General features: G+C 38.4%; 2 protein-coding genes across 6 annotated transcripts; one reads left to right on the top strand and one right to left on the bottom strand.

The window, feature by feature from the left end:
- Nucleotides 1-2,563: 2,563 nt before the first annotated feature.
- nfe2l1b (nfe2 like bZIP transcription factor 1b) lies at nucleotides 2,564-9,264 on the bottom strand. Of its 5 annotated transcripts, none has more exons than XM_055176028.2 (6): nucleotides 8,951-9,264; nucleotides 7,254-8,104; nucleotides 6,438-6,665; nucleotides 6,205-6,255; nucleotides 5,984-6,115; nucleotides 2,564-5,906 (listed from the first exon to the last, which is right to left on the bottom strand). In XM_055176028.2, exons 2-6 carry the CDS (start codon nucleotides 7,803-7,805, stop codon nucleotides 4,533-4,535), a joined length of 2,337 nt encoding a protein of 778 aa, XP_055032003.2. In that variant the 5' UTR covers nucleotides 7,806-8,104; nucleotides 8,951-9,264; the 3' UTR covers nucleotides 2,564-4,532. The 5 variants fall into 5 exon arrangements, with proteins under 5 accessions (XP_055032003.2, XP_055032002.2, XP_055031999.2 ...); XM_055176027.2 differs by having other exon boundaries at nucleotides 6,205-6,294; nucleotides 7,254-7,807; nucleotides 8,951-9,260; XM_055176024.2 differs by having other exon boundaries at nucleotides 6,205-6,294; nucleotides 8,951-9,259.
- Nucleotides 9,265-12,056: 2,792 nt separating this feature from the next.
- Nucleotides 12,057-15,106, top strand: LOC129421275 (uncharacterized). Its single transcript, XM_055176694.2, has 7 exons — nucleotides 12,057-12,494; nucleotides 12,600-12,695; nucleotides 13,455-13,520; nucleotides 13,618-13,723; nucleotides 13,850-14,097; nucleotides 14,182-14,368; nucleotides 14,450-15,106. The coding sequence occupies exons 1-7, from the start codon at nucleotides 12,408-12,410 to the stop codon at nucleotides 14,638-14,640; spliced, it is 981 nt and encodes a 326-aa protein (XP_055032669.2). The 5' UTR covers nucleotides 12,057-12,407; the 3' UTR covers nucleotides 14,641-15,106.
- Nucleotides 15,107-17,428: the final 2,322 nt, after the last annotated feature.

The following is a 17,428-nucleotide window of genomic DNA, read 5'->3' as shown; positions in this document are numbered from 1 at the left end:
TATGCTTACGTCTAGTTAATATACTTCCCACCAGTTTTCACTTTTATTTCCAAGAAGATCCAAGAAGCACACAGGAGCTAAAACCCATCTAGTTCATAATGCAACCAATGGCACAGTAATAAAACATTCAGCTCTTTTCTGTGACAAACAAAACTTCAGTCTCACCAGAATTCAAGACACTGGGAAATACAGCTTGAGATATAAAGAGCTTAGATGCAAAACCTTTTGTGCGTCTGACATGTTTTTTTTTGTAAATAAGCATTTTTTTCATCAGGCTCTTAAAGGGATAGTTCACCCAAAAATAAAATTCTGTAATAATCCACTCACTCTCATGTTGTTACAAACCCGCACACACCTCTTTGTTTTGATGAACACGAAGAAAGATATTTTGAGAAATGTTTGTAACCAAACCGTTTGTGGACCCCATTCACTTCCATAGTAGGAAAAAGTAATACTATGTAAGTAAATGGGGTGCACGAACGGTTTGCTTACAAACATTTCTCAAAATGAAGAGTTTCGTAGCAAAACGAGATAACCACCGTTTTTTTAATAGTTCAGAAATCTCGTTTTTTGGTTGTGCATTCCAATTAATTTCAATTCAGATGCAGTTGGTTTGTTTTGATTTAAACCTTCATAACTTAAAAAATACAGCTAAGTAGCACCATAAAACAAAATAATAAACATGTTTTGACAAAAATGTTAAAAAATGGATTTATCTCGTTTTGCAACAAAACTCTTCAAATATCTTCCTTTGTGTTCATCAGAGAAATTTATGCGGGTTTGCAACAACATGAGAGTGAGTAAATGATAGAATTTTCATTTTTGGGTTAACTAAGTTTAGGTTCAGTAATTTCATTTTAACGGCAATAAAAGGGTTATTAGTAATTTAAATGCCTTATTTTCAAAAATGTCATTCTAGTAATTCAATATACTCCACTTTTTTTTTTAAATATGCCCATTTTCCAGCTCCCCTAGAGTTAAACACCCGATTTCCACCTTTTTGGAATCCATTCAGCTGATCTCCAGGTCCGGCGCCACCACTTTCAACATAGCCCAGCACAATCCACCGAATCTGATTAGACCATTAGCATCGCGCTAAAAAATAACCAAAGAGTTTGGATATTTTGCCTTTTGAAAACTGGACACCTCTGTAGTTACATTGTGTACCAAGACCAACAGAAAATCAAGTGCCGCAATTTTTAGGCAGATATGGCTAAGAACTATACTCTCATTCTGGCGTAATAATCAAGGCCTTTGCTGATGTAACATGGCTGCAGGAGACGCAATGATATTATACAGCAGCCGGAAATAGTCCGCTTAGTAACTTTCAATGGCAGGGCACTATTTTCGGGCAGTGCGTAGTATCACTACGCCTCCTGCAGCCATGTTACAGCAGCAAAGTCACTGACTACCACGCCAGAATGAGAGCACAGTTCCCAGCCATATCTGCCCAGAAAATCGCAACTTTCAATTTTCTTTCCATCTTAGTACACGATGTAACTAGAGAAAAGTCAAATTTTAAAAAGAAAAAATACATAAACTCTTTCTTTTTAAGCGCGATGCTAATGGTCCAATCCGATTCAATGGACTGTGCCAAGCCATGCCAAAAGTGGCAGCGCCAGATCCGAAAATCAGCTGAATGGATTCCAAAACGGCAAAAATCCAATGCCCAACTCCAGGGGAGCTGGAAAACCAGCATATTCCAAAAAAAGTGGAGTGTCTTTTAAGGTGCAAAACCCATTAAGTATATGCAAAAATCTCCACTAAAAAAAGCCTCCAGTAACTCTTCTCTGTTCTTTCTGAATAGAGGAAAAAAATTCAACATCCTTATATATTCGATAAACGACCTTTAAAAGGACTGTAAGTATGATTTTAAGTGTTTTATTAATCAAAATCAATATCTTTATTCATAAACATGTCCTCGTTGGTGTCAAATGACCTCTGCCAGTGATCTGAGTTTTCTTTGTAAGCTTAGAATTTCTTCTCTTTACTTACATTGAACGTGTAAGTCCAAGGAGGCTTCCATATCGTTCCGCCGTATTAATAAACTATAATAGCAGAGAGGGACAAAAAGCACTAGCCTACCAACGCGTTTCCACAACGCGTTTTCATTCAGAACACGTGAACCAGCTGCAACGGACAAGGAGATCAGTGATTACATAACGGCTACCGTAGTTGCAACATGCATTTGGAAAGGCGAGGCGCTAGAGAGCACTGTTCGTTTGAATGCAAAATACAGTTTCACCACTAGATGGGGGTAAATCCTACTTATTGCCCCTTTAATTGAGTAAAAACTATTGCACTGACGTATGTGTGCCGTCGTTCATCCAATTCGTAGACCGGGAGGCTCCCATGCAATCAGAAGCAGGAAAAATTATCGCAATGACACCACAGAGGTGTCATTTAGCAGCCTTTGCATCAGAGCTCTTCATTTCTACAAGAAATTCTCATTACAGTATTACCAGATCCTCCCACAAGTTTACTAAATACATTTTTATTTTTAATTAATTTTGCCATTATTTTATATTCACAAATGTTTTCACTTAAACAAAGAAAATACTAGTAAATGAAACAAAGTTTTATTAATTAATAAAACAACAATTCCAGATTGCCAGCAAATCTCTCAATGTAAATTGAACAGGAATATCCGAACAGGCAAATTTAAACAAGGTGCAAAAAGACCTGGCTAACCAAGCATTTAGGACGAGAGACGTACAGAACATAAAAATATTTACAAAACAAACAAGACCAACAAAAACAACAGTGCTTAATGACAAGTAGTTATGACATTGTAATACATATCTAAGGAATCACTCCTTTTAGTCCATTGTCTCTAGCCCATCTACACTAAGTGTTTGTAACCAGTAACATAAAACATATCGTCTCATATAATGTTTTGAGACAAAAATGACTTTTTTTTGCATAATTATTCATGTTGCACCAGACACTGACTGTGTCACATGGTACTATATGAACAGTGTAGACAAAAGCGACGGAGACAGAATGAAGGTGAACATTGTGTAGATTAAACATTCACATCAGCGTTTACGTTTCTTTTCCCCATTCTGTAATAAATCGATACGTCAGGTCGGCTGTATTTTTAAGCTGCAGTTAAGCATGATCCAGCTGGTTATTGGCACAAGCTAAACTGCTTACATTTGCCAGGAGACCATTTGCGACTCAAATAGCAATGAAGGTACTTTTGTAAAAGTAGTGTTATTAATGCTGCATTAGGGACAGAGGTTCACGTCACATGTTAAGCTAAGACGTTTACCCATCTAATGACAACTAATACTCAAAGTGTCTGCTGCTATGAAATTTCAGTGTGCATTTTGCAACTGAAACGTTAAAAATGCTTTTCATAAAATGGAGTTTCCTCCAAGAACCTATTACAACACAAAAAAGCTGGCATAAGTTGCCATAGCGACAGAGCATCGTGCCCTGCAACCAAGACAGAACGTGAAGCAAATGGTTTGTAATCCCATATACCAATCAAGAAACGCCAGACTTGATTACATCATTCAAAACAAACCGCATTGATGCCATTCAGGTGTCCACGTCTGATGGCTTATTAAAGTTTATGCACATGGGACAGTAGCTTTAAACGCTGATGGAGGGACTAAGAAACCCTTTCCCCAGCGGAAGAGGAATAAGCTAAAGACCAAAAGCTTATAGGCAAACTACAGTGTTGATTTACAGTGCAGAAGAGGATACAAAAGCTGATTTATTAGTAATGCAGTGTGCAGCCATCCTCCATCTGTACCTCTATTAATCCAATGCTTTTCCGCAAAGCTTCAAGCTAAATCCAAGTACGCTCTTTACCACGACGTGTCCCGTCATCTCAGTTCCTTGGCAAATGGCGTTGAATTTTGGGCGAGATTTCTGTCCGATGACAGAAACATATTTTTTCTCATTGAAGTGACAACATGAATTTGTTGAAATCCACAGAGAGACGAATATGATTTTTTTATGGGAACGAGAATCGCGCCATCTAACCTTTGGTTAGTATTGGCATGCCTGTATTTCCTTTGGTTCTTAATACTTCTTGCTCAGCCTCTTTCGCAAAAGCTCTCAGCATCACAGGGTTCTTCCTCATCCACAAATGTAAAACCAGGGTATGAACAAACACCCCTATAGTGCTGTAACAATCCTTTATGGTCAGCCTACCTTCATTTATATATTTACTACATTTTAGGACCATTGGTGAGCATCTTGGGAGGGAACTTTGCCCTCACATTCTTTACAATTCTTTCAGTTCAACTGAAAGCATCCTTCTCTCCAATCTTTCTTATTACATGTGCATCGATGAAATATCTTAACTACACAAAGCACGTCTGCTTTAATGCCGCTTTCAGGAGAAAACTTCTGAACCGAAAAAGAACAAAGAAAACCCAATGCAGGAAGAGTAATCAATGATGCAATTTTCTTCTCCTTGCTAGAATCTCATCAAAGAAAAAGGCTTCCTTTGCCTTTTGAAATACATTTTATGACAGTGCCTTTGCAAAAAATAAAAGGGCAGCAGTTCAAGCTCCTCACTTCTTTTTGTCCTTCTGCTTTTTCTCCGGCTTTTTGCCTTGCTCTGTTGTCATGCTGCGAGGCATGAGGAGAACGCTGCCGTCGGGGCCGTACTGCAGCGAGTACTCGCTGGCGGAGTAGGGTCTCCCTTCCTCATCCCGCAGTTGTGCAAACACTTCCTGGTAAAGGTTTTGAACCTTCTGCTTCATCTGTCTGATGGATTTAATGAATTCCATCTTTTCCTTCAGCAGCCGAGACTTATCACGTCGCAGATCCTGCACCCCCTGCTCGAGGTTGAGGATGGTGTCTAGCTTGCGTTTGCGGCAGTTCTGCGCAGCCATTTTGTTTTTACCACGACGGCGGATATCACGAATGAGGGACATCTGATCCTCATTGAGATGATACTTGGCCAGAAGCTCATTGAACTCCTCGACGGGTAGGTTAATTATCTTTTCGTTGGAGAATGGGATGTCCATGGCTCTTGCCCTACGTTCGTCACGGCTTGAATGCCTGTCTATAAAGTCGTGTGGTGGCTGGAGCTTTGTTTGCTGCATCTGCTTGTTATTACCTTTCTTACTGCTGGATGGTGACACCTGGGAGTGCTCAGAATAGGGCGATGCCAGTGGTAGATTGTAAGTGTGGTTGTGATTGACACTATCCAATTGCGGTAAGCCATGGAACTGAGAGGGATCTTGGTAGCTCATGCGACACAGCTTGCTGTACTCCGGCTGGTAGCCTCCGACTGCCCCTTCCTCTGTTTCAGCGGTGGCTGCCTCCGAATCAGTGCTGTAGCCAACAGCTCCTTCCTCTGAAAATGTTGCAGAGGTGGACGAGGACGATGCAGCAGATGAGCACGATGTCTCCGAATTGCTGGGAGAGGCCGGGCTATGGCTGGAGTCCAACGAAAGACCCGAATCTGAATCAAGCTCATCCTCAAGCTGAGATGCCTGGGCTTGGCTAAAGCCTTCTTCCATTGCAAGGTCTAGCAGGCTAATTTCATCCAGCATAGACTCCTCCAGCAGGCTAGTAAAAGGGTCTGGCATCACAGGAGTGGTGGTTAGGTTGGTTGTAATGTTTAGAGGTTGTGGAAGAAAGAGTCCGGTCAAGTTAGTAGCTCCAAAAGTTGAGTTGATGTTGGAGGAATTGCTGGAAGACAGCCTGACTAAGGTAGGCTGTTGCACCCCAGTGGAATCCAACTCGGGATTGAATAGTGTAGGAAAATCCTGGCTGCAGCTGGGAAGTGATGCCTGGTGAAGACTAACATCCTCGTTAATGAGAGTGGATGGTAGGGCACCAAAGCTTTCCACGGTAGCTGATTCTGTGGTGCTGACATTGTTGTTATTGGGATCATTCATGGTGACGTTTACAGCAGTGTTGTTTACTTCCATGTCCTAAAAAATTAATAAAAGATGTTCTATTAATAATAACTTTTGTTAAATTTTGTTGGGGATGCAGTAAATATAACAACCTGCAGTTCCATTATAGACATAATGTCCTGCCACTGTTGCTCCAGGTCTAGTGGTGTATCAGATTGGGATAGAGAGGCTTGTATGGGCAGACCCTGCGATGTAGATGGAGTTTCCTCAGTTGGAGCTCTCAGCTGTGAACCATATTAAAACAATGCATTAGTAATTCAAAGCAGGTTGTATTTAGTGTAATGTAACAAATATTTACTATGAAGATTATTACCTCTTGCTCTTCTCCAAACGGGAAGGTGGCCTCCAAAAGCCTCAGACATTCCTGCAGGGATAATGAGGTCTGAGCACCGAGACTGGTAAGCTAGAAAGATGACCAAGTCAATGTAAATACAAGGCTTAGGTTCATCTGCATCTACAACTATCCAGCCTCTAAAAGCTTTATTAAACAAAACCTTTCCGTGGCCATCACATGCTCTTGTAATCCTAGCATGTTACAGCACATACCTCTTCAGGTATGCTCTCTCCTGTCTCTCCATCAACATGAGTAAGGCTCTGTACTGCTTGCAGATTAAGTCCATTTCTCCAATTTTCCTCTCTTCCGCCCGCCTCCTCATTCTCTTCATTGGGTTTATCAGTTTCACTCTCTTTCTGTCGACTGCTATAGTTAAAAACTTCTCGTCCGGCACCAAGGTCAATGTCTTGCCTCCAAAGGATGTCTATGAGGTCAATGTCCTAGAAATATATTAATAAAACAGGGTGTCAATAAAACATGCAGACACAGATACATAATACTAATTATTAGGTTTTTATCCATCTAGCTTATTTCTTAAAACAAACAAAAGCTACATACAGTGTAAAATAAAAGCATATGACCTCTATCTAAAGAGCAAGTCTACAAAAAAACAGCTTTAGAGCAACAACGTGTCTCCGTATAGCCTAATTTAGTACATTGTCTGTCTGACACTTTACAACTGCGACACTGATAAAAATGTCATATTAATGTCTACATCATGTGGCTCGAGATAAAGTAGCCATCATAATATAAAGCAGCACAACAGCCCATCTTTAAAAGAGACGCAGTTCTAACCCTGAGAGAGAGAGAGGCTTTATTGTAGCCACACCCTGTCAGGCCACTATTGCAAAGCACACATTTCGGATTACAACTACTACCCCTTGAAACCCACTCAATAGCTCATATACAATACAGCAAATCTAATAGAGATAATAGCATAAAACAGTTCTCTCTTTGAACAAATCGAACACGAGACCCGAACCAATCTAATTATAGTAGGCTAATCTAAAACCTCACAGCTACTGTACCTCTTTGGAGAGATCGTCACTGCTTTCTCTGTTCGCTTGCTCCTGAATGTCCTCAGGGGCCACAGCTCCCAGACTGTCCTCTCCACTGGGGCTGTAAGTGGTCTCAGTAGCACTGCCAGCCCCTCTCATGGCCGAGCCTTCGGAGTTGTTCACGTCCTCCAGGCTGCCCCCATTGTCCAGGGCAATGCTGGGGCCGGACTGGCTGGTTGCCGAAACCACAGTCTCAGGGTCACGATGCACCAGCCAGGCACTCAGCTCTGTGCTGGGCACACGCAAATGATCCAAGGAGCGCACCTGGTTCAACAACCGACGGGTGGCAAAAAAATGGTCAAGGTCCACACTTTTAGGATGGATCCCATAGCCGTCCAGGGTGTTACGGAGATTGTGGAACTGCGTCTGGGTGTAGGCCGAGCTGGGGCCCAGGATGATCTCACGCAGTGGGGGGAGCTGATTATTTAAGTAGGTGTCCAAGTCCACCGGCACCCCAATTAGACTCAGGAGGATAGTGAACTGAATAAGACCCTCTGTGAAGTACTTTTTCAAGTAAAGCATTTCTTTGCAAAGGAACAAAAAAGAAAAACTTAAAAAGTAACTAAAAAGTAAAAACTAAAATTACACACAAACAAACGTCAAACCTAATTAGGTTCAGGCTTTATATAATAGAAAATGAAGCAGATATAGGGGAAAAAATTAAATAAACAAAAAACTGCTCTCTTTTTTCTATCATGTGCTTCTGATAAAACAGAAGAGATATATTTAAAAAAAATATAGTCTTCTTTGTTGTCCTTGTCAACCAAATAATGTCCAACGTTTATCCACTTTATATGTGTGTACATGAACTTTCATCCACTCTGCACAGAAAGAGAAATAAATCTTGTTTTAAATTCAAGAAAAAAATTATTCATTTACAATAAATGTACAATGAACAATTATTTAAAAATAAAAACATTTACAGATTTAAACAATCTGAATGGTAACCAAAGTGAATTAAATGAACATCAAAGATTACAACAAAAAACTTGCAATAAAATCTAGTATAAATTCTATTAATTATATTCCATGTCTAGGTGCTAACTGCCAAAACAGTTTTACTGTGAAATTATTATAAAATATTCATGTATTTTGACCCCCACCACATACACCCACCTCTCCATCACACCCACATCAGCCCATCTATTCCGTTATCCTTATAATAAGCGAAACAAAAAATAAACGACGTAAAGAAATAGGCCGTGTTCTCCATCAATAAACTTCGGATTAGTGGCTGAGCTTCGGTCTGATGTTATTCATTGACTCACCCTTAAAACATATAAAAACACGAATTACTTGTCCAAGCACCGGGAAGTACTGACCTCTCACACTTCCGCTAACTGATCCGAGCAGCCCCGTTAGCAACAAGTGGCGCAACAGCCTCTGATTGGTTAAGAGGCCTGTCACTCAATTTCTCCACGATTTACAACCAATAGCGAAGGCGGGCCTTGACAGGTTTCCACAGGGGACATTGAATTACTAATAACAACTTTGATTAAATACAAAGTTCAATGTATTGGTAACGCCTAAACGTTCAAAAGGATTCCGGCAGTAAAAGTGACACTGTCTAATGCATTTGCCACACAGGCCCACATTCCCGGTTTCGAAAGCTATAGCTAACTTAGCCCGCTAGCATAGCATTGAAATAAGTCTGTTTTCATACTTACTCAGAAGGAGTTGACTGACAAATAACTCAGAATGTCTCCATATGCATACGCAGCCACTGTCATAAGTCACTTTCAACTAACTGCGCACTTATTTTCCTAAATATCCATATGGTTGTCACTCCCCTCTTGCTTTGAATGGCCCACCATGACTTGCAAAATTTCCTCTTGCCGACAACTTAACTGAAACCGAAGCGCTGAAACATGCCGACAATGCGCATGCGTAGAACATTCTAGTGCCTACGCAAGATGTGAGATCATAAATCAAAATTCCCAATTGTTTACAAAATCTATTTGTAAACCATCCTTAGTATACGTTTTCAAAAAATAGAAAATGTATCCACGTGTACTCTTTTTAAGACAGTTGCGTTGGTTTCCGTCTACATACGTAAAATTAACCTTTTATGAACCTGCTAGTTGCAGTACCCAAAATACCTTAAATTAAACCATTTCAATTTAATAATAATTTTAATGAGTGCTGAAGATTATGACTGGGTCCAAATTTATTAACACTTATTAGTACGTGCTAAAATTAGTTATTTTTGAATCTATATTATTTTATAATGCAACCTGTATGCAACTTACATTAGGAATACCCATGAAATCATCTGAAGCTAAAAAGAAATCGCAGCAAAATATAATAGTGCTTAACTAATAAGAATTTTGCATGCAATTATATTAATAGGAAATTTACTTATTTCCATTTTGGTTGGATTGTTGGTTTGGGTTGTTAGCCATAACCAGATCAGAAATCCAGATGTAAGTGAACTTAAATAAAGGTGAGAACTAAAAAATAACATGCTCCCAGACTAACATATATCATTGTCTAAAGTTATTTTGTTGAAGAATTCATTAAACGTATTGATTAGTATGTTTAAATAATCTTTAACAGCATTTATAAGATTTTTTTAGAACTGATTTTGTTCCTTTATAAACCACTAGATGGCACTCATTGAACTTGTATGACAGGCCAGCAGTCACGTGTTTTGAAAACCTTGGTTCACTTATGTTCATCTGTGTTCAGAAAGTTAATATAAAGTCAAATAAATTGTATGTATGTTGAAATTGTACTTAAACCTATGTTTCGTCTGTGTACAATTTATGATAACAAAAGGACATTTTTACAGTTCTACATATAATAGGAAAGACTGGGGTTAGTTGTCACAGGGGCTGTGTTGGTTTTTATGTAACAGTGGTTAGAAGTCTAATAAAAAAAAAAACATTACAGAGCATAGTTAATGAATGTGTATTTGATCATAAGTGTTTTAAATGCTTTTATTGTTTACCTGATTTGGACAAAATGCTAAATTAATATTTTTTTTCCTGCATTAACTGCTAAATTAATAATTGTGCATGTAAAATTATTGTAAAGGTTTTCAATTAATGGTTGGCAGAAAACAATGGTTTGATATTTTTGTATGTTATGTATGCATCTTTTTTTCCTAGTGGGATAATGTATTTTGTTTTCAGGGCAATAAGGGTGGAAATGTTTACAACTGCTTGCACACCTTTAGTTCTTATTTAATAACCCTCATTTATTTCTGTCTTTTGTGTGCAATTAGTTGCTGCAATCTGGCCCAACTCTGTACAACCACGTTTTCTTTCTTACAATCATTTAAAAACAGCAATTCCTGCTCTAAAGTAATACATGTCTGTTTCACTTGATTGAGGAAAGTAAGATACTTTGCAACAATTATGAATGTATAAAGTATATACATAAAAAGGCAACTGTGTTCCTGTAGCTCAACTTGTAGAGCATTGCATTAGCAGCACAAAAAGCCATGAGGTCAATCCCAGGAAATGCACATACAGATAAAACTTAAATGCACTGTAAGTTGCTTTGTTGTATAGATGTATTTCTGACTGTTTGTAAGTAATCCTATGTTTTCTCTTGAATTTATTACTGACAAACAGTTGCATTTGTATCTACATCATCAGAAGTATACTAGTTAGTTTAAAGAACGACTGCAAGTAAGATTCACAGGTTTTCAATACGGCAAGTCCTTTAGTAATGTTGTAAGATAACTTTAAATGCTTTAGTTGTGAGGGTTCCATTGCTCTAAAGTGTAGAGTCTAAACTGTTCATCTCAAACAAAGAAACTGCTATGCAGCAAAAGTCAGGAGGTACGGAAGAAACATTAGAGGAAAGTATAATAATCAATTAAAGAGCAAAAAAATCTGCAAATGCAAATATCAGAGGCAAACATCTGCTGTCATTGAAGGCATTAACCTCTCATTTGATTCGCATAATCACATGAATCAGTCAAAACATTTTCAGAGAAGGTCTTTTTATTCCAGGAAACACTACTGGTATAAACATCAGTCTGTGTGATTGCAGTTGACCTAAATAGTGTATCTGTGCTCAACTTTATTGCATATGGCTCATTAAAAAGTCTACCCCCTCATGTGAGTTGACTAATACAAAAGTTGTAATTGAACATAAGAGACTTTACAAATATTTATCATGAAAAGCGATCTGGAAAAATACCACAGTATTTATTTACTGCTACTGTTTATGTATTATTGGTGGCTAATAATACTACCCCCATTAAGTTACCAGAGTTTATTATGTGTTTTGGGGGATTTAAAGTGACCCTTTATAATTTGCCTTTTACTCAGATTAACTTGATTAACAGATTAGTGATTCTCCACAGTTGGGTGATTGCAAAGTAATAGAAAGTATTTTGTTGACGCCTCAGGGAACCTTTCTCAAAAGTGCCCGACGAATCTAACTTTCTCAATCATCAGGATAAACATTTTGTAAACGTATTTCTAAAGGCTACACGAAAATACCCAAGAAAACACCGCTGGAAAACCCCCTTTAATACCTTGATCTACATTTTTTAAAGATGGAAATATGATTTATAATGACACCCCTTGAAAATATTTACCATGGTAACCAGTTTCCGCAAACATATCATTTACTGTTACGACAGCAATAAATCTGGTACCTTATTTGCCACCACTAATTACCAAATAATATTCAATAAAAAATGTTATAAAAGTATCCCGCACATTAAATGAAATCCTACGCTAATGTATCATACTTGAACCGCAGTTACTCTGTGACAGTACTAACTAGGGTATTTTGGCGGAAACCAGGGTTACCATGGTAAATTTTTTGCAAAGGATTTCCTGTTGTTCTGTGGATCTGCCGTTAGATTCGCTCGAGACGGGACTCGAGCTCGTGCCACGTTACGCTCCGGTGCGTTTGCTTCAAATGTGTCTGTGTAATTTCCGTAAAGTCTCTTCTTCATGGAATCACTCAAGTATTTGAACTGAACTACGACAATCGCAACACAGTTGTTGCTATCTCTTGTAACGTTATATCGACAGCGCGTAATAGCGTTCAAGTCTCATAATAGGGGGGATAGTCTTATTTTCAGTATAATAGAGCGTAACTGCATTATGCAGAGCGGAGCCTCTTTTTCTCGCTCGCAAATGAAATAATGGGAGAGAAATGAGAAGGAAAACAAAAGCCCAACGTATACTTGACTACGAAAATGAAGAAGACGAAGAAGAGGAACAAAAACCGGACGGTTTTAGTGTAAGATGATCGATGTAAACGTGTTTTGAGTGTTTGTTTGTAACTGTTAATGCCATAATATATTTGATCCCAAAAGAATATCATGTCAACCCAACTGTCCAACAGAACGGTGCACAGAAACGGAGAAAAATGTATCCTGCCAAAGAGAAAACGGAGGAAAATATATCAGCCGATATCGGTCTTCAGAAGTTAGAAATGAAGGTTTGTACTTTTACTTGTACATGCGTTTATTCTGTATTTTTGATGCATGTGGCAAAGGAAATGAAGCGCAAAAGGTTGCTGTTTTTAATGTGTCCTAACGTTAGTTATCTGTTGTTATTAACATTTTACTCAACAATCCTGTTGATAATACTGTTGTTGTGTGACTGCTACACTTTTTCGGCAAAACGCCGTCAGGCTGTAGATTGATACCCGCAGCAGTGGTGTGAGGCAGGGCAGGCAGCCATGCCTGTCCGCTAATGGAGAACAATGGGGTAAAGCATGGTACAATACACCATTTGATCGAAACCTCATCAGGCGTCCTCCATAACTAAAGCCTCGTTATCATTTCTCTTAAAGGACACGCACGTCATTGCTTTAAAGTGGTGTTTTTAAAACCTAAAACTAAAAGTTTATAAAGTTTGAAACCATCTCATTTTTATTAAATATTGGGTGGTGCCCTTAAAAAATTGACCATAGTGGTTTCCACCAGTTGAGATCACTAACAAACTATGACGACAGAGTCCCCAGTTTTATTGTATTACATTGAATATCATTTTTTTTTTCATTTAGTAGGCACTTTTATACAAAGTAACTTACAAATAAGATTCAAAATTTTGTTTAAGCAGCCAACAATAAGCATAGTTTTCATATCAATATTTACTGTCAAAATATGGTTTGAATTTTTGCAGGGGTATCTAAGTTCACTGACACCTGATTTGGGTAAATAGAGAATATTAGGACTCTTTCTTGTCATGACAGGTTAATGAGCTGGATTGTTCTTCCGCAGACCTCTACACTGACAGTCCACCAGCTTCTGAGTTTGAGGTACGAGAGCCACTTGTGGCCACATCTTCACTTAGTATTCAGGGCATTTGCTTGTTGACAGTCTAGACGTGAGCTTGTGTACTTTATATGATGGCAGGAGGCTCATTATTTACAGTCTTATTCGAAGAAGGAGCTCATTGCCATGGTCTTATGCATGCAGAGGGAAATGGAGGACTTGAAAGAACAACTTAGGTGCCTTACAGGTAAATATCATTCGGTTTTCCATTTCTTTGTAATTGTCTATTTTCTGTTTAAATGGCTTATTGGTCGTTTCATCATCTGAACCTTTATTTTTTTTTTAAACTTAATGTATTGTTAATTTACTGCAGCATGTGGAAAGCTGGCCAGAAACCTGGAAGTTCTCATTGAGAAGACCCAGATGGGGTTAAATGGGGACAATGGGGCCTCTCTTTCAGTCTCTTCTGCCGTGGCACAGGTGCCTGTTGCGGCGGATGCTGTAATAGCAGACATGCAGTCTACTCCAGCTGTTGTGAATGGGAAATGGCTAAACCGGGTTCAAGGAACACAAAAACCTAATGAGACCCAGAATCCTCAGAAGGATGGGCTCTTTACAGAGGTAATTATAAAGTAACAATGTTGTTAAATGTTAACGTACCTAATATTTTGTTTTATTTATAAATGTTGGTTGGTTTACTCTCAGTTCATCACCCCTGAACTTTTGGAGAGGTGTAACACAGCAACCACTGCCCAGAAACTGACCAATGACCTGCTCCGTGGACTCTATGAGCGAGAATGCCTCGCTTCTCACTCCATATCTGGAGTCGTGTACAACAAGAGAGGCCAACCCAAACCTGCCCTTCCCACTGAAGAGATTCAGGCAATCCTGAGTAAGATGCTTTTCTGGTATTTTCATCACTGATATGTTTGGTACGCTATTTATTAAGATTTGTATTGTAATTAACTTACAGGAACCGTGCAGTATTTCTTTCCTGGCAAGACCGATGCGGAGATCAAGGGCTACATCCGACAGAAACTGCAAAATGAAGCCAAGAGGCTGAGAAAGAAACCTTCACTCTCAGGCCAATATGAGTCTAGGGTTCATAGTCTACCGAGCTCCAGATCAAACAGTCAGCACTTAGATATGATGGACCAGAATTGAATCGAATGGTTGGTTAGTTGATATCAGTTTCGTGTTCTCAGTTAAACTAGCCTTATTCGTTGTGACTTATAATTAAACTCTAGTAAAATGCTGTGCTTCAGAGAGTGTCACGATTGTCTCTCGCAATAGTAATTTGGCTACTGACCGTTGTGGCGTTACTTATGTTAAAATGCCAACTAGCAATTCCAGATGTTGCATTCACGAAGGCCTCTGGGTGCTACGAGCACAGTTGTTGAATCAAATGTTTAGATATTAATGATGTGTCTTTTTGTGAACGTCTTTTTTTAATATTTTGTATTTAATGGATCCATAGGATTTCAGGATATATCAGTGCGCAAGAAAAGTCATAGAGTTATTCACATTGTATTTTCAATGTACTTTTTATTTGATGATGTTCTTTGATGGTCTTTATGACAACATAGCTTTATGTATGTAGTTCTTTTGTTATTAAATAATGAAAAATGAATGTCGCTTGGTATTAGATTTCCTCAATTCTAAATCATCTGTTAATTATATGTTTTGATTATGTATATGACATGCTATGGAATGGGTAAAATAGATGTGGGAAAGATGGTAGGTGTATTATCCTGTATAATGCCTGCTCAATGAGGGCCATTGAGAACAATGCGAGGCGCATGTGGAGAGCTGGTGAGATGGAGAGAATCAATGACTGAGCGACACAGGCGGAGTGACAACAGCAGGGGTGCTGGGCCAGTTGTCTTGGCAACCTTAACCTTCTGGGCCACAGCAGTCTGTGTCCTACCCTGGCCATTGCCTCTCAGCATCTGCCCATTGTAGGGACGAGAGGATTTTTTTAAATGAATGCATAAGAAGCGAAAGACATAGAGCTTTCAGCTGCAAAAAGAAATTAGATGCGTCATTGAGTGACAATTTGGGCTTCTTATCAGCATCAGGATATTTCGAGTGGGTAAAGGATTATTTGATAAAGGCTTGGATCTGTGTTTTATTATTCTAGTCTTGTCTACTAGGAGGAAAACAAAGTGTTTGTAATGGCTGCTGTTTGAGCCGTTTGTGTCAGTAAACAGGGGTCTGTCTGGTCTGATTGATGGTGAAGGCAATGATTGGGCACAATGCAACCCTCTACTTATCATAGCTTCATCAGAGGGGGGGGGGGAGAAAGGGTGGGTGCGCGTGCATGCATGTGTGTGTAAATCTGGAGGATGGCTTTTTGATTTTAAAAACCAATATTGAATGTCAAAGATAATACTCGGGTACATTTATGCATTTGTCAGACATTTATCCAAAGCCTCTTACAACGCGTTTAAAATATACATTTTATCTGTATGTGTAGCATATTTCCAAATGCCCATTTATATACCAGCTAAGCTATAGGGAAGTAATAAGTGGTTAAATGTCACCATGATCAACACAGCCTATTTAATGCCAAGGCATGCAAATGTTTTTAGACGCGTGTCTGAAATTGAATTGTGGTCTTTTACAGTTGCTGCCTTGTCTTGATGTAGGGGGTGTGTAAAGATTACTGCCATTAGATCTTCAATCTTGTTAGCATAATGTGTTTCAGCCATGTGATTAATACAGCGGCTCCAGGGCAAAACAAAGAAGCATTAGGGTTCAATAATGAGTAGATGCCTACAGTTGTGTTGAGGTGTATTTACTATAACAGTAAAAATATATTTTATTTATAAATTATAAAAATATATTTTATTTATAAATTATGATTAAAAAATAGATTACTTTCATTTTAGGTTCATTAGTCTAAAATGGAAGAAAACATTGTGATTATGTTTTAAGTGGTAATACTTGATAAATTATATTAACATTGAAACTCTGATTTAAAAATATATATATATTCAAATAACAAGGCCATCAATTATATTTTTAAAGGGACAGTTCACCCCAAAAAATTTTTTTACTCAGCCTAATGACATTTGATTCCCAATTGATGTATTTCTTGGTTCTCCAGAAACCAAACACAGATTTAAAAAAATATATGTTTTGTGTTTTATGGTTACTATGGGAGTGGATGATGACCGCTTGGGTCCCCATCCACTGCTGTAGTAACCAGAAAACCCTTTAAGCTTTATAACGACACAAAGGTGTTAAACAGACTCATGCTGTATATTTTAAGTGTCCTAAAGGCATTTAAAAAGTTAGGTGAAAAACAAAATATCCATTATCTGATGAAAGTTTTGACTCATCTCTTTCATTCAGTGTACGTTCTTTAATGTTTAGGCAGTTTTAAGATGTTTACTTTTAAATAATGTGTAACTGGAACAACTGCGATATCCACAGCAAAAAAATAGAGTAAATGTCTTCAGGACACTTTAAATATATGACACAATTTGAGTTATTGAACACATTTGGCTCTTTTGAAGAGTTTTCTGGTTACTATGGGAGTGGATGGTAACCGACTACAAATTAATGACAGTTTTTATTTTGGAGTGAACTATCTTTAAATGCTGGCTTCTTTAAAGGAAAACACCACCTTTTTTCAATATGTTCTTACCTCAACTTTATCTTTGTACTGCACGTTGTGAATGTGTTAGCATTTAGCCTAGCCGCATTCATTCCTTAGGATCCAAACAGTTCCATGTTTTCCCTATTTAAAGACTGTTACATAAGTAGTTACACAAATAAGTATGATGGCACAAAACAAACGTGGGAATTAAAAAAAAAATAAGAACTATATATTGTATGGCGGAAGAGCACTTAATTTTTAGCACTTTGACCTCGATGCGCAGTTACATCATCACTCCTGACTACTTCCCCTCTCAAACTTCCGTCAATATTATTGCGCCCGAGGTTG

This window comes from Misgurnus anguillicaudatus, chromosome 4 (assembly GCF_027580225.2).
Source record: "Misgurnus anguillicaudatus chromosome 4, ASM2758022v2, whole genome shotgun sequence".
In the NCBI taxonomy this organism is placed as follows: domain Eukaryota; kingdom Metazoa; phylum Chordata; class Actinopteri; order Cypriniformes; family Cobitidae; genus Misgurnus; species Misgurnus anguillicaudatus.
The sequence above is the reverse complement of the archived record's forward strand: the minus strand, read 5'-3'. Positions and strand labels throughout refer to the sequence as shown.